The sequence below is a fragment of the Chelonia mydas genome, chromosome 2 (genome assembly GCF_015237465.2).
Source record: "Chelonia mydas isolate rCheMyd1 chromosome 2, rCheMyd1.pri.v2, whole genome shotgun sequence".
In the NCBI taxonomy this organism is placed as follows: domain Eukaryota; kingdom Metazoa; phylum Chordata; order Testudines; family Cheloniidae; genus Chelonia; species Chelonia mydas.
In genome coordinates, this window is record NC_057850.1 from 14,099,701 (window position 1) to 14,127,629 (window position 27,929).

At 40.5% G+C, this 27,929-nt stretch overlaps 1 protein-coding gene across 3 annotated transcripts in view; it reads right to left on the reverse strand.

The window, feature by feature from the left end:
* The window catches only part of KHDRBS3 (KH RNA binding domain containing, signal transduction associated 3), a 192,774-nt gene that overhangs the window by 124,916 nt on the left and 39,929 nt on the right, over positions 1-27,929 (reverse strand). For all 3 annotated transcript variants that reach the window (XM_043539053.1, XM_043539052.1, XM_043539054.1), the window contains exon 2: positions 10,701-10,819. In XM_043539053.1, coding sequence (XP_043394988.1) covers positions 10,701-10,819 — 119 coding nt within the window. The remainder of the gene's footprint in view (positions 1-10,700; positions 10,820-27,929) is intronic.

Here is a 27,929-nt window from a genome sequence, read left to right on the forward strand (position 1 = left end):
CATCTGACAGGTACAGAGCCACTGGCATTATCTGATAACAAATACACTAAATCCAAGACCTCCTGAAAGAGTGAAGATGATTTTGCTCTCCCAGTCTGTCAAGGTAGTACATGGCTGTTGTATGGTGTGTTAGCACTTGGGCTGATGCAAGGGAAGGAACGCTTTGCTTGTCAGGTAGATGGCTATGAGATCCAGAACATTTCATGCAGACAAACTTTTGGGGGAAGTCTGTAGGGACTCTATATGAGCACCCCACCCTTGAGTCGAAGCATCTCTCACCAGAATCCTGGTAATAAGAGGTGAGAAGTTGCACACCTGAAGTAGATCTTTCCACCAATTTTATGAGGAAAGGACCTCTTAAGGGACCATCATCTGCATGTCCTTGCAACATGCGCTTGGCAAATACACTAATTTCAAGTACCCTTATAAAGGGCAAACTGAAGTGTGGCAAACTGCAATACACACAAGAGGTCATACAACTCAGAACTGCAAGGCACATTCTTACTAATGTCTTTGGATAAGCCTACAGATGGCTGAGAAGGTCACTATGTAGTTTAGAATCTTTCTTATACTAGATAAGCCTTTCCTGACCTAGAATCTAATACAGCTCCTTTGAACTCTACGCTTTGAGTTGTCACAAAGGTGGATTTTTCTCTGTTTATCTGGAGGTCCAGAGTAGCACAGAACCTCTGGATTACACTGGTCAACCTGGTCAGCTGCTAGGGTAATTTCCTATGGATGAGCTAATAGCAAAGAAGTGGACAGACTTGAATACCTTACATCTCGAGTGAGCGGCCATAGTGGCTAGGCACTTGGTGAAAACCTTCAACACTATGAAAAGACCAAAGGATGGGGGCCCTGTATTGGAGGGCAATCTTCCATATCACAAATGAGGTAATTCCTGTGTACCAGATGAAGACACCGGTGGAAATAGGTAAAGAGCCCCAAACCAGTCGTGAGGGGATTATAAAAGCCAGTTTCATCATTATGAACTTTAAAATGTCAGAGAAACTTGGAGGCATCATATTTCTAGGACAGGGCACAAGCTCCCTTCCTTCTTTGGGATTAGAAAACAGTGGAACTACAGTCCCTTGACCCTGAACTCTACAAGCATCACCTCCATTGCACCAAGTTGCAGAACGGAGTTCAACTCCTCTTCCAACAGTTTCTAGCAGAAAAGATCCCTGAGAAGGTATGGGGATGGAGAGTAAGAAAGCAATATACTTTGCTGACAAATTGAGATGCACCTTGGTGATGCCAGCCAACTATTCCCAGAAAAGGACAAAACATTTGCCATAAAGAGGAGGGGCAGCAGTTCTAGATCCCTCATAGGTTCTGCCAGGGTCTTAACTATGGTGTCAAACCTTCTGCCAAGAGGAAGACACAGACTGGATAGCAGCTAAGGAAATGGCAAAGAATCATCTGCACTGGAATTTCTTCCTCAGTGGTTCGGATGTTCTTGGCAGACTACAGGTGTATGGGGCTGAGGGATGCTGCCTGATGAAGCTCTGAGGTCTGACTTGTGCTCTCTGGGCTTATACCCTGAAAAAGAAAGCAAGATAGCCCTACAGTCTTAACAAATCAAGGGCCTCATTGGTCTTGGAGCTGAACAGATCACAACCATACTCTACCATGTAACTGTCAGACCTCCTTGAGTATCTGACAACTTGGGGCAATACTGGCACAAGAACAAAGAGCAAGGCCAAATGGATATAAAGAAGCCATCAACAAGTTTAGGCTTGAAATTAGATGAAAGTTTCTAACCATCAGAGGAGTGGAGTTCTGAAACAGCTTCCCAAGGGCAGTAGTGAGGGCAAAAAAAAAAAAAACTAACCGGCTTTATGACTGAGCTGGTTAAGTTTATGGAGGGGGAATGGTATGATGAAACCGTGTACAATGGCATGTGGCACACCTGCCCTGCTAGTAGAAAATGTGTCCCATCTTCAGCCATTGAGATGGGCCACTAGATGGGGAGGGATCTGAGTTACTACAGTGAATTCTTTCCCAAGTGTCTGCCAGGTCGGTCTTGCACACATGCTCAGGGTCTAACGGACCATCATATTTGGGTTGGAAAAGGAATTTTCCCCCAGGTCAGACTGGCAAAGACCCTGAGAGGATTTAATCTTCCTCTGCAGCACAGATCACTTGCTGGTTAGATCTACAGTAAATTGTGGATTCTCAGTCAGAGATTATGGGTTTATGACAGAAGTGGGAGAGTGAGATTCTGTGGCCTGTGATGTGCAGGTCAGACTAGATAATCACAATGTTCTCTTCTGGTCTTAAAAGTTTAGGAGTCTAAATGTAGCTATGGTGGATGCTGCAAGTGTCAGACGCTTCCAAAGCTGTCTGCAGGAAAGTTTGGGCAATCAGCTCCTCTCAAGCACTATCATGACATGCAACCCTGGCCCCAGATGTGAATAAATTTATCCAAAGCTTTTGGGAGGCACTTTGTACATCTATCTGCTCTTCTGAATGTTGCCAATATTGATGCTGGAGTCTGCCACGATTCCTTGCAAGTTTAACAATCCTTCATTAACAAGCCAGTCTGCAAAGTATTAAAGGGTATAGAATACCTAACAGCTTATGCAACTTCTCTTGCACTACCTCCAGCAGGATGTCAAGGATCTGAGCCACGTGTTTCATCAAAACTTGGAATGCCTTAAAGTCATCCACTGGACAAGGCACAGGAGGAGTTGCCACCTTACGGGGGGAAGATGGCAAAATTGTAGCCAGGATGAATTGTTCTTCCACAAGTTTTTGGTGATCCTCATGACACTCTCTCCTTTTTCTTTAGGATCTACGACTTTACCAACTGAACTAGTTGGGAAAAAACATACCGTACCCTTAAGAGGCAGTGTATCTAACCCTATAAGGGAGCAGGAGTGAATGTTCATTTGTAGGACCAGGATTGTATACCCAAGGGTACCTAGTAGGGATGTGACTGATAACCATATGAATACTAGACTGGTGGATCCAGGGCAGAATACCAAGGGGGCCTGTTATTTATGAGACCCATGCCTTTTACTGCTCAGAGAACAGTGTCCTAAGTTCCTCTCTAATAACCATAGAGAAGAAGGGGGATGCACAGGAGATGACTATTTATCTGAAAAGACATAAAAGATGAAAAGGAGTACATGCCCAGCAGCAGTGGTTACTTTTTCTGATGTGCTACGGTACTGTTCTATCTGGGAAGGCATTGGCACAGTCAACATTCCTACATATGGGACAGTGATAATGGTACCCAGGAGCTCGGTACCAGTGTCAGGTACTGCTATGTGTGTCAATATCGAAGAGTCTGTGTTGGAGGAAATGTGACCTGTTGATTTAGCCAGTACCACAGGCACTTGTTTTATGGTTAATACAGAGGCCCTAGGGGGACCCATCTTATGCCACAGGTTATACCTTTGACTGGGGAGCCGAGCCTGAGCCAAATCTAATATGATGATGATTCAGGTCTTGTTTTCATAGACACCTACATCTCAGCTCTAGAGGAGGACTTCATTGCTTTGCCACCCTTCCTCAGTCTCTCCCGGTGAAGCTGTTCTACTTGGGATAAATAATTAATGAAATCATTAGGCCACAGAGAGACAGCATGCATAAGAATGGCTGTATATGTGAAACACAGGATCCAATCCCCCTGCTCCAACAGGCCAGACTGAGGGAGACAAACATCAAAATATCCCACAGCCCAGTGGGTAGAGCACCCCCCGAAGAGGTAGAAGTTCTTTGTTCAATATCTCTTACCTCCTTCAGGTGGAGGGGGAACTTGAACCAGGATATCCCAGATCCCAGGTGAATACCCCAACTGCTGGGCTAAAAGTTGCAAGAAAGAAGCTGTGGGCAGAGTGGGAGAAGGATTTCCCTTGTAAGACCGACCTTAGGCACCTAACTTCAAGTAAGCGTTCACAGCTCCCTGCAGCCCAGACTTAGGCATCAAACCCCTGAGAGGGGCAGGGATCAGGACACATTCTTATCCTTAGCATCTTCCATTGGCTATTAGTGTGCTGACTTTTGTGAATCGCATTCTTAGGTGCCTATCTTCCTCCATTCATTGTATAAAAAGCCTGAGCACCAAACTCTTAAGATACGTCGCTCAGAACATTACTCAACATGGAATAAATGGGAGATCCCTCCTTTCCCTAGAACAGTGTGTGCCAAAAGTATAATTTAGAAGGGGTCCAGAGAACATCTTAATAATGAGAGAGGGTATCAAGGTTCCTTCCCCACTCTGAACTGTGGGGTACAGATGTGGGGACCAGCATGAGACACCCCCTCTAAGCATATTTCTACCAGCTTAGGTTAAAAAAAAACAAAAAAACACTTTCCTAAGGCACAAACTTTGCCTTGTCCTTGAACAGTATGCTGCCACCACCAAGTGATTTAGACAAAGAACAGAAAAAAGACTACTTGGAGTTCCTATTTCCCCAAAATATCCGTCAAGTCCTTACACCCTCTTTCCTGGGGAGGCCTGAGCACAAACCAGCCTTGAATTTTTAAGACCCAAAAACCCAATTAGATCCTTAAAAATCAGAACTTTATTAGAAGAACAAAGATAAAAGAAACACTCTAAGATTAGAATGGAAGATAATCTCACAGGCAGTCGGATTCAAAACACAGAGACTCCCTCTAGGCAAAACCTTAAGTTACAAAAAATACACATTTCCTCCAGCACAGCGAATTTACAAGCCAAAAAAAGAAAACCTAACGCATTTTCTAGCCAGATTACTTACTAACTTTTACAGGAGTTGGAGGGCTTGCATCCTTGATCTGTTCCCGGCAAAGGTATCTCACAGACAGACAAAAGCCTTTTCCCCCCCTCCAGATTTGAAAGTATCTTGTCCCCTCATTGGTCATTTTGGGTCAGGTGCCAGTGAAGTTACCTTAGCTTCTTAACCCTTTCCAGGTGAAAGGATTTTGCCTCTGGCCAGGAGGGATTTTATAGCACTGTATACAGAAAGGTGGTTACCCTTCCCTTTATATTTATGACAGAGGGTGAGTTAGTAAATGAAGTGGACAGAACACCCTTCAACAACATTATACTGATTAAAGCATGAAAAAAGTTTAGTTAGGAAGTAGAAATATAGTTTAAACCAAATAATTTTAGTGTATTTCTTAAATTGCATTTTTGCCTGAGACAAAGAGGTTCAAAGGGCAGAGTCAGCATCAATGTCCCAAAATGCAATCTGCCTTTTTTTTTTTTTTTTTTTTTTTTTTTTTCTTTTTACAGGTCTAGAGGAGCAGATACTTAGAGTTTTCTCTTGCTCAGTCTATTAACTGACAGCAACGTGAAAGCTTTTTGTTATAACTGTTGGCAGGACTATTAACTTTTATACAGGGTTGACTCGAAACCTTCATGCTCAATTATTCGGAGCAGAAACATCCCTATTTTAGGCACTCACTAGTGTAAACCATTGAAATCACACCATCTTCAAGCAACGGTTCTCTCAGCAGGCTACTCAAAAAGTTAGGCTGGTAACAAAATGGCATTCTGCATCTTATCTGCATTCATAACAAAGATCTGATCACCAAAAAACAGAATCTATATTAAATATAAATCACTGACAACTTTCTATTTCATACCAACATCAACACAAACAGAGACTGGCTAAGAAAAATAAAGTAGTACAATAAGCAAAATATAATGGAGGAGAGGGGATTTCATGAAGTAAGGACAAAAATCACTTAGGGCTTTTCTATACGGACTGTTAGTGCGCAGAAAGCTAAAACAGCAATAGGTCCAAGTGCACTACACATCTTTTAGCATGCGGTAGCAGGGCTCACATGACCTGTTACTGTACAGCATGCTGCAACACTGTCAATTTACACCACAGTTTGCCATGTACTAACTCTCTGTATAGACATGCCTTTACTTAAAAGCTGACAGTCCCTAGGATTTTAGTGGTTTTAACCACATCTAGAAAAGGAGTACCTGTGGCACCTTAGAGACTAACCAATTTATTTGAGCATAAGCTTTCGTGAGCTACAGCTCACTTCATTGGATGCATACTGGGGAAAGTGTACAAGATCTTTTTATACACACAAAGCATGAAAAAATACCTCCCCCCACCCCACTCTCCTGCTGGTAATAGCTTACCTAAAGTGATCACTCTTCTTACAATGTGTATGATAATCAAGTTGGGCCATTTCCAGCACAAATCCAGGGTTTAACAAGAATGTCTAAGGGGGGGGGGGGAGGGGAAATAGGTTACCTTGCATAATGACTTAGCCACTCCCAGTCTCTATTCAAGCCTAAGTTAATTGTATCCAATTTGCAAATGAATTCCAATTCAGCAGTCTCTCGCTGGAGTCTGGATTTGAAATTTTTTTGTTGTAATATCGCAACTTTCATGTCTGTAATCGCGTGACCAGAGAGACTGAAGTGTTCTCCGACTGGTTTATGAATGTTATAATTCTTGACATCTGATTTGTGTCCATTTATTCTTTTACGTAGAGACTGTCCAGTTTGACCAATGTACATGGCAGAGGGGCATTGCTGGCTCATGATGGCATATATCACACTGGTGGATGTGCAGGTGAACGAGCCTCTGATAGTGTGGCTGATGTTATTAGGCCCTGTGATGGGTGTCCCCTGAATAGATATGTGGGCACAGTTGGCAACGGGAACCTATCCTTGCAACAAAGCCCGTTGCCAACTGTGCCCACAGACTGCTGAATTGGAATTCATTTGCAAATTGGATACAATTAACTTAGGCTTGAATAGAGACTGGGAGTGGCTAAGTCACTATGCAAGGTAACCTATTTCCCCCCCCCCCCCCCTTAGACATTCTTGTTAAACCCTGGATTTGTGCTGGAAATGGCCCAACTTGATTATCATACACACTGTAAGGAGAGCGATCACTTTAGATAAGCTATTACCAGCAGGAGAGTGGGGTGGGGGGAGGTATTTTTTCATGCTTTGTGTGTATAAAAAGATCTTCTACACTTTCCACAGTATGCATCCGATGAAGTGAGCTGTAGCTCACAAAAGCTTATGCTCAAATAAATTGGTTAGTCTCTAAGGTGCCACAGGTACTCCTTTTCTTTTTGCGAATACAGACTAACACGGCTGTTACTCTGAAACTTAACCACATCTAGACATCGTAATAGGAAATTCAGATGTTTGAAGTAAAACCAGTATAAGCTGTCCATAATGCAGAGTACTACAGGTCAGAATGAAAAAAAATCAAATACATGATTACAAAATTAGCAATAACTGGCTAGCCAGTTGAAAAAAGATCTGGGGGTTATAGTGGATCACAAATTGAGCGAGAGCCAACAATGTGATGCGGGTGCAAAAAGGTGAATATAATTCCAGGAGGTAACTGTCCTGCTCTACTTGGAACCACTAAGGCCTCAGCTGGAGAACTGTATCTCACTTTGGGCACCACACCTTGAGTAAGATTTTGACAAACTGGAGAGAGAGTCCAGATGAGAGCAACATAAATGATAAGTGGTTTAGAAAACCTGACCTATGAGGAAAGATGTTAAAAAACTGGTCATGTTTAGTCTTGAGAAAAGACGACCGCTGGGGAACCTGGTAAGTTTTCAAATATGTTAAGGTCTCTTATAAAGAGGACAGTGATAAATTGTTCTCCATGTCCACGGAAGGAAAGACAATCAGTAATTAGTCTAGTCTTTGGTAAGGGACATTTAAGTTAGATGTTAGACATTTTTTCTTAACCATCCAAATAGTTAAGCACTGGAATAGGCTTCCCTGTGACTGAAGGTTTTTAACAACAGGTTAAACAAACACCTGTCAGGGATGGTCTATGTATACTTAGAATCACATAACTGGAAGGGACCACGAGGTAATCTAGTCCAGTTCCTTGCACTCAAGGCAGGACTAAGTATTATCTAGACCATCCCTGTCAGGTGTTTGTCCAACTTGCTCTTAAAAATCCCCAATGATGAGATTCCACAACCTCCCTAGGCATTTTATTCCAGTGCTTAACTACTCCGACAGACAGTTAGGAAGTTTTTCCTAATGTCCAACCTAAACCACCCTTGCTGCAATTTAAGCCCATTGCTTCTTGTCCTATCCTCAGAGGTTAAGAACAATTTTTCTTCCTCCTCCATGTAACAACATTTTACATACTTGAAAATGTATGTCCCCTCTCAGTCTTCTTCTCCAGACTAAACAAACCCAATTTTTTCAATCTTCCCTCACAGGTCATATTTTCTAGACCTTTAATCACTTTCTCCAGTTTGTCCACATCTTTCCTGAAATGTGGAGCCCAGAACTGGACACAATACCCCAGTTGAAGACTAATCAGCGCAGAGTAGAGCGGAAGAATTACTTCTTGTCTCTTGCTTACAATACTCCAGCTAGTACATCCCAGAATGATGTTTGCTTTTTTTTGCAACAGCATTACACTCTTGACTCATATTTAGCTTGTGATTCACTATGACCCCCAGATCCCTTTCCGCAGTACTCCTTCCTAGGCAGTCATTTCCCATTTTGTAGGTGTACAACTGATTGTTCCTTCCTAAATGGAGTATTTCACATTTGTCCTTATTGAATTTCATCCTATTTACTTCAGACCATTTCTCCAGTTTGTCCAGATCATTTTGAATTTTAATCCTGTCATCCAAAGCACTTGCAACCCCTTCCAGCTTGGTATCGTCCACAAACTTTATAAGTGTATGCTCTATGCCATTATCTAAATCCCTGATGAAGATATTGAACAGAACCGGACCCAGAACCATTCCCTGTGGGTCCCCACTCGTTATGCCTTTCCGGCATGACTGTGAACCACTGATAACTACTCTCTAGGAACGATTTTCCAACCTTATTGTAGCTTCATATATGCTGTATTTCCATACTTTGTTTATGAGATGGTCATGCAAGATAGTATCAAAAGTCTTAAAGTCAAGATATCTCACATCTACTGCCCCCCGCCCCCATCCACAAGGCTTGTTAGCTTTCTTTGACAGGGTATCAGTTTGGTTTGACATGATTTGTTCTTGACAAATCCATGCTGACTTATTTATCACCTTATTCTCTTCTAGATGTTTACAAATTGATTGCTTAATTATTTTCTCCATTATCTTTCCGGGTACAAAAGTTAAGCTGATTGGTCTAATTCCCTGGGTTGTCTGTATTTCCCTTTTTATAGATGGGCACTATATTTGCCCTTTTCCAGTCTTCTGGAATGTCCCCTGTCTTCCATGACTTTTCAAAGATAATTGCTAATGGCTCAGATATCTCCTCAGTCAGCTCCTTGAGTATTCTAGGATGCATTTCATCAGGGCCTGGTGGTCTGAAGATATCTAACTTGTCTAAATAATTTTGTACTTGTTCTCTCTTTAGACTCCGATCCTACCTCATTTTCACTGGTATTCACTATGTTAGACATCCAATCGCCATCAATCTTTTTGGTGAAAACCGAAACAAAAGCAATTAAGCACCTCTGCCATTTCCACATTTTCTGTTGTAGTCTCCCCTCCCCCCATTGCGTAATGGACCTACTCTGTCCTTGGTCTTCCTCTTGCTTTTAATGTATTTGTAGAATTTTTTTTCTTGTTTCCTTTTAATGTCCCTCACTAGTTTGATCTCGTTTTGTGTCTTGGCTTTTCTAATTTTGTCCCTACATACTTGTGTTATTTGTTTATATTCATCCTTTGTAATCTGACCAAGTTTCCCCTTTTTGTAGGACTCAGTTTTAGATCATTGAAGATCTCCTGGTTAAGCCAGGTGGTCTCTTGCCATACTTCAAACTATCCCACTGCATAGGAAAGATAGGCTCTTGTGCCCTTAATAATGTCTTTTTGAAAAACTGCCAGCTGCCTTCAATTGTTTTTCCCCTTAGACATGCTTCCCATAGGATGTTACCTACCAACTCCCTGAGTTTGCTAAAGTCTGCCTTCTTGAAATCCATTGTGCTGTTCTCCCTCCTACCATTCCACGATCACTTTCACCCAAGTTGCCTTCCACTTTCAAATTCTCAACCAGTTCCTCCCTATTTGTCAAAATCAAATCTAGAACAGCCTCAGACTTGGTCCTGTCTCAGAGCAGAGTTGGACTAGTTGACTTATCCAAACCTCTTCCAGCCCTACATTTGTGTGATTTGATACAAATTTATTAGCATCATTTTGTTAACCACCTAGGCAACAATATCCAGTGGGTGGTATAAAGGACCAGGAGACAGCAGGCCCAAGTTCTAATCCCAGCTCTGCCACCTAATCATTGTGCAGCCTTAGGCAAGTCACTTCACTTTGTGTGCCCTTGGTCTCCCCACCTGCAAAAAACAGGATAATAATGCTTACCTACTTTTGAAAATTGCTTTGAGATCTATGGATTAAAGTCACTATAAGCATTTTTTATTCTTATTTTTTTTATTAGAGGTTACAGAACAGCTGCAATATCCTCGAGGTTTTGGTTATGTGCTAGTTTCAATGTACTACAAACAAATATTTCTTTTTTCTACTGCTTGAAATGAGGGTTACAAGTAGCCTTCCCTTCACACAGGTAGACATAGGTACAGCTTTAAATCTACAGTTCATAGAAAATGTATCTGGAGCAGTATGGTGAGGAAGCTCGTATAAGACCTATATAATATAAACTATAGAATAGCAAGAGCAATAGTAGATAATACTGTCTTAGGTTTAGGAACAATCTTTTGTTGCTTAAACAACTGAATATATTTTGCTATCACATTCTTACAAAGATCCAGTTTTAAATTACTAACAAATTAACTTACCTTAGGGAATTGTTTTACTGGAATTAACACTTTCTGCCCCAGCTTCATATTTTTATTTATCACTACATCAATATACTTTTCTTCTTCCTTTCCTTCCCCTTTTTGGAATTTCTCAATTTCTGGAAAGAAAAGTACAAAAATCTGTTACTGATTTTTTTTAAACTGGATATCATGTTCCCAAGTAGAGGAATAACTTATAGCAGCAAAAATTCCAAAACCAGGGTGTAACTTGTAAAATAGATTGATTTCTCTCCTAGGCTGCAATTTACAGCCACATATTTGAGTCAAGGTAATTTTTTTAAAATACTTTATCTGTTACTATCAGCACTTTGGACTACAACTGACATTTAAGAAAATATAATTTATACCACACACTGAATCATTTATAAGACTTAGAAGTTACTCAGCTTGGACAATGAAATGTCTGTACTACCATTTTAGGGGGCTCTCCTGCATTTGCCTTATGCCGTTGCATGTTTCAGCTTCCAAAACTTCAAGTTTTAAATAAAAGGAAATCATTCACTGAAAACTCAAGAGCTCATAGAACATTTCTATTTGATTTTATAAAACCCTTGAATTAAGAAAACAAATCTTGTAGCTTAAGCACAAAACAGTTGATTTGAAAAAAACTCTTTAAAGTGCTTTGATTTTTATTTATATATATGTGATGGAATGTACCTGGACTTTCCTTGGCTGTATGCCTACTACACCCCGCCCTAGAAAGGGGTGGCAAAGGTGGGTCCTCCCGGCCTGCCTAAAGAGGCCTTGTGGAAGCAGCCAATCAGAACTCAGCAAGCTCAGCTAAAAGACGCTGCAGGGCCTTAGCTGGTCAGTTCCTGGCTAGTGCTAGAGGGTGCTCCGTTCTGGCCAGAAGATCTTGATGGGCTGTTTGCACTAAATCTGGGAGCGAGAGGACCTGAGGACTCTAACCCTAAGGTAAACAGGTAGAAGTAAAGGGATCAGGTGGGAAGAGGCCCAGGGAATGTAACAGCAACTAATTAAATGAAGCAGTATCTGTGTCTGCCTGCATTGGAACTTGAAGTAGCGGGTGGACCCAGGTTCCCATACCAGCCCCTGTCAAAGTGGCCTAAGCCCCCAAGAAGGGGACAAGGGTCCTTTAGAAGCATGAGAGAAGAGCTGGATTTAAAGGGCCCAAAGATAGGGGGTGAAGAGCCTGGTGAATGCATCCGATGAAGTGAGCTGTAGCTCACGAAAGCTTATGCTCAAATAAATTTGTTAGTCTCTAAGGTGCCACAAGTACTCCTTTTCTTTTTTGCGAATACAGACTAACACAGCTGCTGCTCTGAAACCTGGTGAAGACAGTTTGGCAAATGCTTTGCTACCCCAAAAGGGCTCCATTTTGATGGTGTGACTTCGCCAGAGGGTCGAACCACTGAAGACCAGCTTAGTGAGGTTGGCAACCAACAGGGGGCTCCAGAAGTAGGGGAAACAATTACAGTACCACACCTTCCTGCTAGGGGATACTTTAGGTGAGTGCCCCATTACAATATTGTATATAGTTTATTTGTATTTAAATTCTCTTCTCCCTCCATAATCCACTCCCTATTCCCAACATACATTTTAACAAGAGTTGTAATGGAGTTATAATTCTCCACTGTATATGGTTGACATCTACTTACATACATTACTGTTAGCCTCCACATGAAATAAAAACAGTCTTTCCAATGTTTAAAGCTACAAACTACCAAAACAAATAACCACATGCCAAGTCCAAAAGTCTAGGATTGAAGTTAATGTACAGATGATAACACTCCTGTGGATGATGGTCAGAAATACATTCACTCTTCATGCTTTTGAACTTCCTGAGGATGTTATTTCCGCATCCACATCTATGGTCTTTCATTACATTTTCCACATTACTTTAACACAGTCTCCTTTAAAACAAAGAGTAAAGCTTTGCATGTGCTTAAATCTTTGCAGTACTAGAGCCCTAAACCCTGATCCTGCAATATGTTAACCAGATGTGGAGTCCTGTGCCCACACAGAGCCCAGCTGATTTTAGAAGTGCTCCATACAGGCATAGGGTCCCCCTCCCCCATGATGTCATATTAAAGGATCAGGGGCCTTTGTCGGTTAACTGCTCTGCAAACTGATGGCCATTACCATAACTTTTGTTTGGGCTTGTCTATACTACTGCGCAGTAGTATAATCTAAAAATCACATAGCTGAAATTGCGTGAATAGCCTAGCTGAAGTTGACGTACTTAGATCTATTTACCACTGTGCCTTCACTTCGGTAAGTAGACAGCTGATGCTCTCCCATAGACTCCGCTTGTGCGCCTCATTCTGGTGGAGTACTGGAGTTGACAGACCGCTCGGCGGTCAATTTATCGACCCCTGCTGCATCGATCGCTGCTTGCCAATTCGGTGGGTAGTGTAGACAAGAATCATAGAATATCAGGGTTGGAAGGGACCTCAGGAGGTCATCTAGTCCAACCCCCTGCTCAAAGTAGGACCAATCCCCAACTAAAACATCCCAGCTAGGGCTTTGTCAAGCCTGACCTTAAAAATATCTAAGGAAGGAGATTCCACTACCTCCCTAGGTAATGCATTCCAGTGTTTCACCACCCTCCTAGTGAAAAAGTTTTTCCTAATATCCAACCTAAACTTCCCCCACTGTAACTTGAGACCGTTACTCCTCGATCTGTCATCTGCAACCACTGAGAACACAGTCTAGAGCCATCCTCTTTGGAACCCACTTTCAGGTAGTTGAAAGCAGCTATCAAATCCCCCCTTGTTCTTCTCTTCTGCAGACTAAACAATCCCAGTTCCCTCAGCCTCTCCTCATAAGTCATGTGTTCCAATCCCCTAATCATTTTTGTTGCCCTTCGCTGGACTCTTTCCAATTTTTCCACATCCTTCTTGTAGTGTGGGGCCCAAAACTGGACACAATACTCCAGATGAGGCCTCACCAATGTCGAATAGAGGGGAACGATCATGTCCCTCGATCTGCTGGCAATGCCCCTACCTATACATCCCAAAATGACATTGGCCTTCTTGGCAACAAGGGCACACTGTTGACTCATATCCAGCTTCTCGTCCACTGTAACCCCGAGGTCCTTTTCTGCAGAACTGCTGCCGAGCCATTCGGTCCCTAGTCTGTAGCGGTGCATGGGATTCTTCCGTCCTAAGTGCTGGACTCTGCACTTGTCCTTGTTGAACCTATAACTGCCCTTTGTCAACAGGAACAAAATTTATCGAAACACCTGTTAAAAGTTTATTCAACGTAGGCTTGATCCTACACCCACTGAATTAAATAGCAAAGCTTCTAGTGACATCAGTCATGCAGGAACAGAGTCTTGTTTATTCCCCACATTTTTGCTTTGGGTCAACACAAAACTCTGAGTTATTTAAAAAATGACTAAGAGAACCATAGCGTCTTCAAGGTACGCTCTCACAGACTAATTTGTCTCCTTCACTGCTAGCAGAAAAAATTTAGAAGGAACTAAAACTATCTCAACAACAAATCTATTCCTACTGGTAAATAGGCAGCTTTGGATCATTAGTAATTGATTTTAATGAATACTGAGTCATTTTTGTTCATCACCACAATAAAATTTGAGGGACAGCTAACAGATCAATCAGCTCACATTTTTCCTCCCCATTGAAATTTAACTGTTTTTATTTTTAGAATACACTTTCACACAGCAAACACAAAGTAGGAAATACATGCTTATTATCTATATTAATTTCTTATGACCCTACAAATTAAACAAAAACAGGATTCAGAAATGAAGATAAAAGTTTCCGGTAGGGTGTGCTTCTAAAGTTTGGCTACTGAAATAAATTTCAAAGTTAATAAATGCAAAAATAAAACCAAAACTATTTTTAGATGTCACAAATATCTGTTGGCCATCTCTTTAATTTTAAAGTCCTAGTGCATTTTGACAACTGAGGCAAACGTAAAGTTAGCTTGAAATTTACTTTCAGTTGAAATTGACGAGAGTGGGTATCTACAACAATTAGGAATTTAGGTTATACGAAGATTGAAGTTTAATGATCCATTTAAAGTTATAAAACTTTTCCTTTTTATAGATTTATATCTCCAGTTCACATGTTGAGTGTAGTACTCTCTAAAATAATACTAAACTAGCTAGAATACCTTTTTCCAAGCAAGGTAAACTTAATTATAATCATCTATGTTATATATCACTCAGCTAATAAGGTCAGCATATCACAAAACTTTTTAAGAGGCTGTTTACTCAATTAAAATAAATCCTGCAATATTTAATATGGAAAAAGTGGGAGAAAATGTGTGTGTTAATTGCAACATCAAAAGACAACATACTAAAGATATATAGACTCCAGACAAACCCAAAGCTTTATCATTTAAAAGACTTTGGTTATTCAACACTGGTCCCATTTTACTGACATAACATCTCATGAAAGATCACAACATGTTGTATATTAATTGTTTGTAATATAATCTTTTGCCTATGTATTTATTGCCTGTGATTGAAACAAATTAACTACAGTAATAGAAATATATAAGCCTCAGATTTAATTATTTCCCATCCCTTGTATAACAATTTTTACTAGAAATTGCATAGAGGTGGAAAGTAAAACAAAAAAATTTCCAATGTACACTTTTACTTGTTTTATTTTGTTTCACGGAGATAAAAGCGCCACTCAAAATTGAGACTTCTGGGCACGTACTGTGCAGGAGTAAGTTAAATTTGCAGTGACTTCTGATTATGAAACTAATGTATTAATAGATTATATGTAAGAAACACATAACTTATTCTATGAATTAAAGTAAGTTTACTAGAAAAGAAATTATCTGGCATTGTTTATCTCTGCAGGTGAGCTAACCTGTAAACAGTCATGTTTTTCTTATTAAAAAGGTTTCTCATCTCAGCATAACCAAATAAAAACTGAGGTTTGTTTTCTTCTACTAATTAAAGCTGAAGTCATGCACTGTTGCACCCAATTGAACAGATGACTTAAGATTTATTCCTCTTTTCCCAGGGCAACAAGCAAATTTAACTAGTTCAAAAAAAATCAGAAAGGACTTTTATTAAAACTTTAAAATCTACTTTTGCAATGAATGGTGGTTCACTCTAGGCTTTTATGTACACTGATGGCAAAGAACAAAAGTCACACAACTGAAGATAATCAGCAGTCTGACCAAGAGCTGCTTACAGAATTAAGATACATTGGATGATAGGTAAAATAAAATCTCCCACAGTGCCTATATGTGCTATTCAATAGACATTGGGATTAGTTCCCTACCATCATGAGCACACTGTAAAATATGCTATTCTCTTAAAATGAGATTTTACTCTACAAAATGAAGAGTAATGAATATATATGAACTCAGTGTTCTTAAGTACCTCACTTTAAGGACAATCAATCCACTTAATATTTGTTTACATGTAATTTATATTGTAATTTGTCCTACTTCAAATATTTTAAAATTTCTAAATTAGATTTAAGTTGACATGAGTAAAAATATGTATTATCTGGGACATAAAATGCTATAAAAACAGGTAGCTTTAAGATACTGTATTCATTCACCAATGATAGATAATTAGTTAATTCAAAATATGTATCACAGATAAGTGAAAATTCATTGATTCATCTGAATATTAGCATTTCTGTCCAGAGCAAGGCATATCAATGTACATTTTATTGACCAGCCATTTGACCTATCCTACATGTCTTGCTTTCCCAATGTTTTTCAAGCTTTTTCTTAGCCTCAATAAAACTATTTTGTAAATCCTTAAAGGGCCACTCATAACTTGCTGGTAAATAACAGATGTTCTTTTAAAAATTGCCATAGTCAGGCTTTTTTTCCTAAAATGAATTACTCTTCTTCCAGTAATAGTAAACCTTCCCCCCAATAGTCACAATGTTAGTATTAAAAACAAAAAACCATAAAAGACTTCTCCTATTACTCTGTTTTAACAGAGTAATAATAAACTGCTGTTCCAAGAGTTGTGCTAGTTCATGTTATCATAAAATTAAATCAGATTCTGAAAGAGCATTAAAAAAAAACAAAAAACACACACATACACACACAAAAAACCCACAACAGCAATGTCCTGTTGGCTGTTGTAACACTAAAGAAACACAGAAAAAAATTATTATGCATTGCAGAGCCAGTTTATTTTTACCTCTATCTTTTCTTCTCTTTCTGCTCATTTCTTCCCACTCCCAACCCCCTTTCAGGAAAGCATGAACACCAAAAGTTTTAGCATCAGAGTATACACTCATAAGATATACAAGACTCATTTGACAAATATTCATGTATATCAAGCTTAACTTAATTGGGGAAAACTACGCCAGTCCAAAGAGCAAATCCAATCAGATTTTCAAGGTCGAACAGATAGGAGGATTTGCTTTCCCTAATCCCGAGATTACATTCTGTACTACTCGGCTTTGTGGGACAGTGCAGTCTCCTTGTTCAGAAATAATAAATGAACATGTGATTAAAGCTTCTGATAATGCCAAGGGATTAAAATCCCATGTTCTCATGCCATAGATGTAGCATTTGCATTCGTCTAGGAATTCGGCTGAATGAATAATTACGTGGGTTTTTTTTATCCACAGCAGAGAAGGCTAAGCAATGATTGCTTGCCGATTAACCCATATATGACACAATACAACATTATTGAATATATTAGATACTGGCAAAGTAGACGTCTTTAACTTTAATCCCAAACTAGAATTAATCTTCCTATCAGAGAACTATAATAGTCAGGCATGTTATTTCCAATTTAAATGGTATTGCTTAGGCTTTTAAGTACTGCATATCTGCCTTTATCTGTTTAATTGTCATCATCCTTAGTCTGAGGCCAAAATGCCAAATTCAAATCTGAAGTAGGTATTGCTATAGTCTGTTCTTTTGTGGGCCGTTGTGTCAAATGATATTGCACAAAACTGAATTCCCGATGCAATGTTTTCCAACTCACTGAGATTATAGCTCCTAAAAAAGATCCAAAAGATGATTTCTCCCACTAGGAGGACTATTTTTTTCAACATGACAGATGCAAGGATGAGAGCTAAAAATGCATCTCCTAATCTAAAAGGGATGTTCTTACAGCAATACACTGAAGTTTTCATGCAGTCTCTCTACTTATGTCTAGGTTTTCTAAAACTACTGATGCTGTGCTTACAGCTCAATTACGAATAACAAAAATAATTGAGAACAATTTTTGTATCTGCAAGCCTGGAAAAGAGAGACAAGAAACCACATCACTATTATTTTCAAACAGGTACAGTGGCCATAAAATATAAGACTCTTCACCAAACTTCTTTTGCACAAAACCTAATCACTTTACATAATGTAAAAAGTCAGCAGGGCTAGTACTTTTTTTTTTTTTTTTTTTTTTAGAATAGTATGAATTCAGAGCTTCTAAAAAGAAATGACTGAAAGTTTGTTAACAAAATTATAGCAACAGACCTGACTGAACAATCTAAAATGGACAAGAGAATAGGATAGTCAACAGCTTAAGGAAGTACTGAAGAAACAGTAATTATAACTTAACTGGTCCAGCCCCACATTTCAACACTTTAGGATCAGATCCAGACACAAAATAAGTACTTTTTAAAATATCTTCTGTCCACTGACCCCAAAGCACTTTGCAATCAATACCCAAGTGATAATATATAAATGTGGGACTTAAGTTAGTTTTAACAAAGATATTTGAATGGTCTCATGACACCACATTGATTTAAGGCATCCAAATCCACTCCCCTTCCCACCCCACCAGATTCAAGACCACCTTATTCTTAGGATCATTTGAAACTGGTTCAGTAAACATGGGTTACGCTGCTGAAGCCAACTAAACTGGGTCTATACTAGCTTTAACCAAATTTTAAAATCATGTTAGCTGAATCTGTTTTAAACCTATTAGAAAGTTTCCCCTGGATAGACAGGCCTTAGATTTCCTTTTTCAAAAAGTTTTAACTTTAGCAGAAAGGTTAAGCAACTGATTGCAATATGCCTACACACCAGTGGTTCTCAAACTTTTGAACTGGTGACAATTCTCACACTGCAAGCCTCTGAATGTGACCCCCCCTTATAAATTAAACACTTTAAAAATATTTAGCACTATTAGAAATGCTGGCAGCAAAGCAGGTTTTGGGGAGGACTCTAACAGCTCACGACCCCCCATGTAATAACTTTGTGACTCCGAGGGGTTGTGACCACCCGTTTGAGAACCCATGCTACACGCTGCACATAATTTTTTGCAGGATTGGGGCCTTAGTATAACAATAGGGAAGATACTGTTTCACACTACAGTTTAAAACTGAAACAGATTCACCTGAAAGACTATTTAAAAGAAACAAGATCAGCAACAAATATGTATCCTTGACAGGAAGCCAAAGGAAATATCAGTTTTATCTACCTTCAAGTTCAGAAAACTTTCACTTGACACTGTGCTAAATCCAGCCAACCGTATAATAATTTATATAAGTGCAACTGTTTCTATTTCAGACAGAAGTGAACAAAAGAGCCCAATCCTCCATTCTTTATACACCCATCATTGACTTCAATGAAAGCTCTATATAAAAGACCAGATGCTATAAAGGATCTAAGAGCTGACAAGACAAAAATGTCTCTATTAAAGATTATAGCTAGAAATTCAACTAACTACTACAACAAATCAAAGTGAAACAACATGGTGACCTTCCTTTAAATGCTGCCAGTGCCTGATTGATCTTGAGGTGCGGTAAGAGAGGAGAAAGGTTCTGGATTGTGGAAGGGAGTCCCAAGGAATCCAGAAGGGCCATCAGTAAGGATGTGGGACCAATTCTGAGAATGCCACTGACTCTTAAAATGCTGAGGCTGAACTGTACTACAGCAGACAAGCACTTCACTAGGGCTGTTGGGCAAGCTCAGATCAGGACACAGTGGATCCAATTTCCAAATCCTATGAGGAGTCCATTTCCTGGAGGTGAATGCCTGACTGTGAAGATGGTATCACCAGGAGGACTTCAGCTTCCTGGACCACAGGATGTTGTTCAGGGAAGAAGGAATGCTATCATGGAAGGGGAAGAACATCTTCGCATACAAACTCGCAAACATAGTGAAGAGAGCTTTAAACTAGGTTCGATGGGAGCAGAAGACAAAAGTCCCCAGGAAAGTCAGTCAAAAAGAGAAGGGTCAGAATCTGGGGGTGAAGCATGGAATGTTATAGCAGTGATAAGAGAGACAAGAGAGAACATAGGGAGAAAATCAAATCAGTATCTTAGATGTCTGCATCCTAAATGTGAGAAGTGTGGGGAATAAGCAAGAATAACTAGAAATACTAGTTAATAAAAAGAACGGACATAGCTGGAAACACAGAATTGATGGGATAATACACAGGACTCTAATATTGGTATAGAAAGGTACAGCTTGCTCAGGAAGGACAGGCAGGGAAAAAAGGGAGGAGGTGTTGCCTTATACATCAAAAATGTATACACTTGGACTTAAGTTGAGATGGAAATAGGAGACAGACTTGTTGAAAGTCCCTGGATAAGGATAAATGGGGGAAAAACCAAGGGTGATATCATGGTAGGGGTCTACTACAGAACACCTAACCAAGCAGAACAGGTGGATGAGGCTTTTTATAAACAAAATCATCCAAAGCACTGGACTTGGTGGTGATGGGGGACTTCAACGACCCAGACATCTGCTTGGAAAAGAACACAACAAGCCACAGATTATCCAATAAGTTTTTGGAATGTATTGGAGATCATTTTCATTTCAGAGGGTGGAGAAAGATACTAGGAGAAAAGCTGCTCTAGATTTGACAAATGGGAAAGAACTGGTTAAGAATTTGAAAGTGGAAGGCAGCTTCGGGGAAAATGATCATGAAATGATATAGTTGTTCATGATTCTAAGGAATGATAGGAGGGAAAACAGCACAATAAAGAGAATGGATTTCAAGAAGGCAGACTTTAGCAAACTTAGGGAGCTGGTAAACAAGATCCCATGGGAAGCAAGCCTAAGGAGAAAAAACAGTTCAAGAGTGCAGTTTTTCAAAAAAGAGAGACTACATTAAGGACACAAAAGCAAACGATCCCACTGCATAGGAAAGAAAGAAAGTATGGAAAGAGACCACCTGGCTTAACCAGGAGATCTTCAATGATCTGAAACTGAAAAGAGTCCTACAAAAAGTGAAAACTAGGTCAAATTACAAAGAATAGATATAAACAAAATGCCACAAGTAAGTAGGGACAAGACTTAGAAAGGCCAAGGTAAAAAATGAAAGTCAACTAGCTAGACACACAAAGTAACAAGAAAACATTTTACAAATACATTAGAAGCAAGAGGAAAACCAAGGAAAGGATAAGCCAGTTACTCAATGAGGGGAGAAAAACCAAACAGGAAAAAGTGCTAATGACTTTTTTGTTTCAGTTTTCAGCAAAAAGTTTAGTAGGAATTGGACATCTAACTTAAAGAATGCCAATGAAAATGAAGTAGGATCAGAGGCTGAAGTAGGGAAAGAACAACTTAAAAATTATTTAGACAACTTAGATGTCTTCAAGTCACCAGGGCCTGATGAAATACATCCTAGAATACTCAAGGAACTGACTGAGGAGATATCTGAGCCATTAGGATTATCTGGAAGATGGCAGAGATTCCAGAGGACTGGAAAGGGGCAAATATAGTGTCAATCTATTAAAAGGGAAATAAGGACAACCCGGGGAATTAAGAACCTGTCAGCTTAACTTCAGTACCCAAAAAGATAATGAAGCAAATAATTAAGTAATCAATTTGCTAACATCTAGGAGATAATAAGGTGACAAGTAACAGTTCAACATGGATTTGTCAAGAACAAATCATGACAAACCAACCCAATAGCTTTCTTTGACAGGGTAAAAAGTCTTATGGATGGGGGGGAAGGCTTTTGATACCATCTCACATGACCTTGTCAAACAAATTAGGGAAATACAACCTAGATGGAGCTATTATAAAGATGTGTGCATAACCGGTTGGAAAACCACTCAGTTATCAGTGGCTCACAGTCAAGCTGAAAGGGCATATAAGGGGGGGAGGGGTCCTGCAGGGATCAGTTCTGGCTCTGGGTCTATTCAATATCTCCATCAATGATTTAATAATGGAAGAGAGAGCACACTTATAAAGTTTACCAATGATACCAAACTAGGAGGGGTTGAGAATGCTTTGGAGGTTAGGCTTAAAATTCAAAATGATCTGGACAAACTGGAAAAAATGGTCTGAAGTAAATAGGATGAAGTTCAATTAGGACAAATGCAAAGTACTCCACTTAGTAATAAACAACCAGCTGCACACATACAAAATAGGAAATGACTGCCTGGGAAGGGGTATTGCAGAAAGGGATCTGGGAGTCATAGTGGATCACAAGCTAAATATGAGTCAACAGTGCAACACTGCTGCAAAAAAAAGTAAACGTTATTCTGGGATGTATTAGCAGGAGTGTTGTAAGCAAGACAAGTAGTAATTCTTCCACTCTACTCCATGCTGATTAGGCCTCAACTGGAGTATTGGTGTCCAGTTCTGGGTGCCATATTTCAGGAAAGATGTGGACAAATCGGAGAAGTCTAGAGAAGAAGAGCAACAAAAATTACTAAAGGTCTAGAAAACATTACCTATGAGGGAAGATTTAAGAAACTGGGTTTGTTTAGTGTGGAGAAGCACAGACTGAGGGAGGACATGCTAACAGTTTAAGTACATAAAAGGGTACATGCAAGGACGAGGGAGAAAAATTGTTCTAGTTAATCTCCGAGGATAGGACAAGAAGCAATGGGCTTAAATTGCAGTAAGGGCAGTTTAGATTGGATATTAGGAAAAACGTCCTTACTGTCCAGGTAGTTAAGCACTGGAATAAATTGCTTAGGGTGATTGTGGAATCTCCAACACTGGAGATTTGTAAAAACAGGTTAGACAGGGATGGTCAGATAATACTTAATCTTGTCATGAGTGCAGGGGACTGGACTAGAAAACCTCTCAAGGTCCATTCCAGTCCTACAACTCTGATTCTTCTGACCACACAGGAGCTGAACCTGTAGGTCTTGAGATGGGGGTACTGGCAAAACTCACTGCTGGCTTGCCTCTAGACTCAGTCTTCCACAGAGGTGCCACATGAGTAGAAGTAGTCAGTACCGATCGATGCTCTGGGGCTAGAATTGAGACTGCAGGAGCACGTGTTCCAATGTCAGTATCATGCAAGGCTCTTGAATCACAGAAGAAGTCAAGTTACTTCCTATCTGCCTCAAACACCTCGGGTGTCAACAGCACCAGAAGGAGTCTTGAATCTGTGGTTCCAAGAGGTGCACTGATGCTTCAGGGATTTATATCAATGGACCCTTCCTGGGTTCTGGAGTCAATCCTTTGTGGTTCACAGGATTGCTCCAGAGGGTGCAACTTTTTAGGATACACCTGAGAGTCATTTTGAGACTCGGTGCCTTCCTCGTGGTAGGTCCCAGTACTGATTCCTTAGGACTTACAGAACCTCTTCTTAGACACTGGCAATGCACATCTGGCTCATGACTCTTAGAGGAGGAGCAGCATTTCTTATAACCTCTGAAGTACTCAGTACCCATTTAAAGCAGGTGGGTTCCAATGGTGGATCAAGTACAGACTCTGAGCAGATACTTAAGTCTGGCAGCCCTGTTCTTTTTTCAAAGCAGAGTTTGACCTCCCTACAAATGTGACATTTGTCACTCAAATGCACCTTAATGCAACTGGGATGAGGGTCACTCACTGGCACAGACCTGTTACATGAACGGCAGGCCTTGAAGCAAGGAGAATGCGGCACCAAGCTGGCACCGGTGATCCCACACTAAAGAGACTGTTATAATGTAAACTTATACCTACTATGTGTAGAACTATATACAAGACTAAAACACTCTAGATACTAAGGGAAGGAAGATATGAAGATAACAGGTCTTCAGTTACTGTGATCTTGCTTTAAAATATTCCTTACCCAAAATACTTACGTTGGTGACTGAACGGTTTCTTTTCAGACCAGCAACCACTTTCTTTAGTGGAAAAAATATCTACAACACACAAGTGGTAGGAAACTGAACTTTTAACACTACTTAGATTACATGTAAATGGAGAAGCATGTTTTTTTGGCACTTCCTGATTTATACTGGCTGGTACATGGATCAAACTGAAAACAAAACATGTTCTACAAAAATTACTGTATTACACTGAAGCTGAAGAACTCAAATCAAGTATTAAGAACCATGCTGAATACTGGAAGCAAACCACTTTAGTATTCTCATTCACTTCCCCTATGTACACACATTACTTGCAGTACTTTTACATTGCATTGCAAACTCCTGTTTATGGCATAAGAAGAATACAGATAGTTACACTTTTAAAGTTGTATTTAAAGGTTAATCTCAGACAGATAAAAGTAACTAGTCTATTGTAAGTCAGATGGCATGTACTGTTAAAGTATACACCTCAGCAATAAGATATCTGGGTATTTAAAGGTTACTGGAAGCTATAACAATGTATAAAAACATATGTGGGGGAATACTAATGATATGGGCTTTAATCTAGTTTAAGGTTATGAATACTTTTTTTTTGAGGACATCTGAATTAAAGTATACAGACAAGATGCAATATCTGAATTATACTTCTTTAACTGGACTAGTTTTGTACCAGTCTGCCTACAAAGCAAATCACTGAATACCTGAAAAATTAGATACCATGAATTGCTCAGCGTACATTTTTGGAGACCCAAAGGGTTTATCAGACAAAGTTTAACACAACTACAAGTTAATATCTTCCTAAACTAATGAGTTTTGGGGGGAGTAAAGTGTAGATTATTAAAGTCTCAGTACTGAAAACTGAGTCAACTCTTCAGCTAAATCAGCAGAAGGGTTAAGCTACATTTCTCACTTTTAATTGCAAAGGCCATTTAGATATACTGCAAAAGATCAGCTCTCTTATACAATTACCAGGCTCTGGAGGTCACCAATTAGAACCCTGCAAGGATTTGAATTAAAAAAGGCTTTGTGATTAGGTGAGGTAATGATCCAAGAAAGAGATTAGTTCTGTTCAGACTGCACTCATTATAAAACCTATTTCCTTTGTGCGAAGATTCAGTGTCTCTCACATTTATCCTGCTGGCGTTATCACACTACGAGACAGAAATATGACTGCACTAATACATTCTGTAAGAGGCATAAGAGCATTTAACTCCCTATTTTATCACTAGATGTGAAAGTGGACAAAGCGTTTTTTTTTCCCCTATTGACTAGCTACAAGTATGTCACAAAACTTAGAACAGTAAGAGCCACAATGAATATGGCAGGTAAGTCTAAGTCAAAATTCAACTATTCATTTCTGGTCTTGGATTTTTTTGCTTTAAAAAATAGTTCAGTACAGGCTGTAGGTTTGGGGGTGGAGTGGGGGATGGTGTTTGTTTTTGTGGGGTTAAAACAGGAGACCGGTACCATACTATACATTTAAGTGTGTGGAGAAATTGATACCTTAGAAAGACTATTTTAGGTGGTTATTAATGTACCTGGGACTGTTATTCTTAAATCCAGGTGGATTCTAAAATTTGAAAGATTCTAATTAAATTCCAAAAGAGAAAAACATTCAATGTATGTATAACTTGTATGGGCAAAAAAACCAGAACTGTTGAATAAAGAATTTAGAGACTTTTAAAAACAAATATGAAATGGGGGGGGGGGGAGAAAATCATGTAATAAGAGGAGGTTACTTACCTGTAACTGGAGGCTCTTCAATATGCGAGATCCCTTTCTGTATTCCACTTCCCACCTCCTCATTCTCCTCTGCTACAGACAGTTAGGATTTGCAGTGGAGAAGGAACTGGAGAGGCGGTCACAGTCCGCCCCACCCTTTGTCACCTGAGACGAAACCATGGGGCGACTCAGGGTGCACATGCAGACCAACAGACACTACTACTTTCAAATGGTCCAGCTCTGGACACATAGTGTGCATGAGTAAACCCTCAGTGGAATACAGATAATAGGGGCCACACATTTGGAAGAACCCCCAGTTATAAGTAACCACCTTCTTCTTTACATGATGGTCCCCATTGTTGTCCACAGAGGGTGGTTAGCAAGCAGTACCTAATTCAAAAAAGAGGGTGCAAGTATGAAGATGGAAGGGTGGAGCGAAGGACAGCTACGCCGAAGGAGACATCCATTGCAGGAGTCTTGCACCAAGGCGTAATGCATAGCAAAGGTGTGTACTGAACTCCACGTGGCTGCTCTACATATGTCAAGGAGCAGCATGTCGTGTAGGGAAGCCATGGTCGAAGCCTGGGCTCTTGTGGAATGGGCCCTCACCTCAGAGAGTGGAGGCAGTCCCGATAACTGATAAAGCGTAATGCACCCCAAAATCCACTTGGAGATTCTCTGTGTAGAGATAGTTAAAAGAGTTAAGTGTCAAGCAATTACAACAGCCATCCTGGGGGATTTCCTAGTCAGTCAGTCTCATTCTCTGCAGGTAAAAGGCCAAGGCCCAACGAACATTAAAGGAACGGAGTTGTCGGCCCTCTTCCAAGGTGTGCGGCATTGGGGGGCAGGAGTGGGGGGGGCGCAGGTAAGTGAATGGGTTGATTAACAAGAAACTGGGAGATGACCTTTGGCAGAAATTTGGGTACAGGCACAAGGACACCATCTTTCTGGAAAGTGGTAAAAGGAGGTTCTGCCATCATGGCCCCAAGCTCAACAACCCCTCTTGCTGAAATGATAGCAACAAGGAAGGCGACTTTCATGGAAAGGCGGGACAGAGCATGATGTCAGCAGTTAGAATGGCAGTTTCGTTAGTACAGATAGAACTAGGTTGAAGTCCCATTGTGGAGCAATGGGTTGTATGGGTAGGAAGGTTCTGATGAGACCCTTCCAAAAACCTAGCAGTCAACAGATGTGAAGACTGAATCCACACAGGGGTTGAGAGGGGGAGCGTGTGAAAGGTGCTAATTTCCACTAGGTGGACCTTGAGGTCAAGACCCCATGCCTTCAAGGATGGAGGCAGTCCAGGATAAGGGGAATCCCCTCCATTTCCAGGGAAAGTCCCTGTTCTTGTACAGGAGATGAAGCATTCCACTTCGCCTGGTAACAACTGGAGAGGATATTTTGCACTTCTGATGAACACTCCCGTTCTATAGAAAATGCCCATCCAAATACCACAAGCAAAGCGCTTATGGATTGGGATGTCTGATCTTGCCACTGTATTATGACAGTATACTGGGGAAGGCGGAAAAAGGCAGACATATGTAGCAGTTTGGGAGACCAGAATTGTGTAGGCCAGTAGGGGCCATCAGGATGACTGTCGCTCCGTCTCATCTGATCTTGTGGAGTACTCGTGGTAGGAATGGAAGAAGCGGGAAGGCGTAGTTGATCTGATCTGACCACGGCAGTATGAGGGCAACACCCTGAGAGTGGAGACCCAAGAGACTCATATCCCTGGAACAGTATGTACTGTATTTGTTGTTGATGGAGAAAGCAAAGAGGTCTCTGGTCAGAGTCTCTCCCCCCCGCCCCCCAAATCAGCTGAAGATGTCATATACCATGGTGCTGGAGTTCCCACTTGTGCCCAATCACCAAGTGCCTGTTGAGAGATCTGCAACCATGTTTTGCATCCCTAGGAGATAGGCTGCCAATAAGAGGACATGGTGAGTGATGCACCAATTTCATAGGTTGACTGCTTCTGCACATAAAGCAGTTGACTTCATGTGATGTAGCAAACAGTGGTGGTGGTGTCTGACATAAGAACATGATGGAAACGGATGAACAGGACGAAAGCTTGGCAGGCCTTCCTTACAGCCCAGTGCTTCAGAATGTTTATGTGCATCCTGGATTACTGAGGAGCCCATGTTCCGTGTCATGTTTGCCCCCCAGCCTACGAGGAATGCATCAGTGATAACTGTTTTGTCCGAGGAGGAGGGGAGAAAGGGAATCCTAATGCAGACCTGATGTGGGTCCATCCAGCAGTGGAGGGAAGAGAGTACTCTGGGTGGGGTGGAGGGGCGGGACTGTCAGCATATGGTCCATGGTGTGATGTTTACTCTTCCAAATTATCTGCAGCCACCTCTGGAGGTAAGAAAGGTGATGACATATGTGCACAAGGCCTAGGACAGAGAGACAAGTCCTGTCTGGGACCAAAGGATTGTTGACGATGAGCATTCTGAGTTCTTGCAGAGTCTGGACCCTGTCTAATGGTAGGTAGGCCTGTGCTGTGACTGAGTTTATGGAGGCTCTTATGAAGTCTAGGAATTGTGAGAGGTCCATGGTTGGTTTT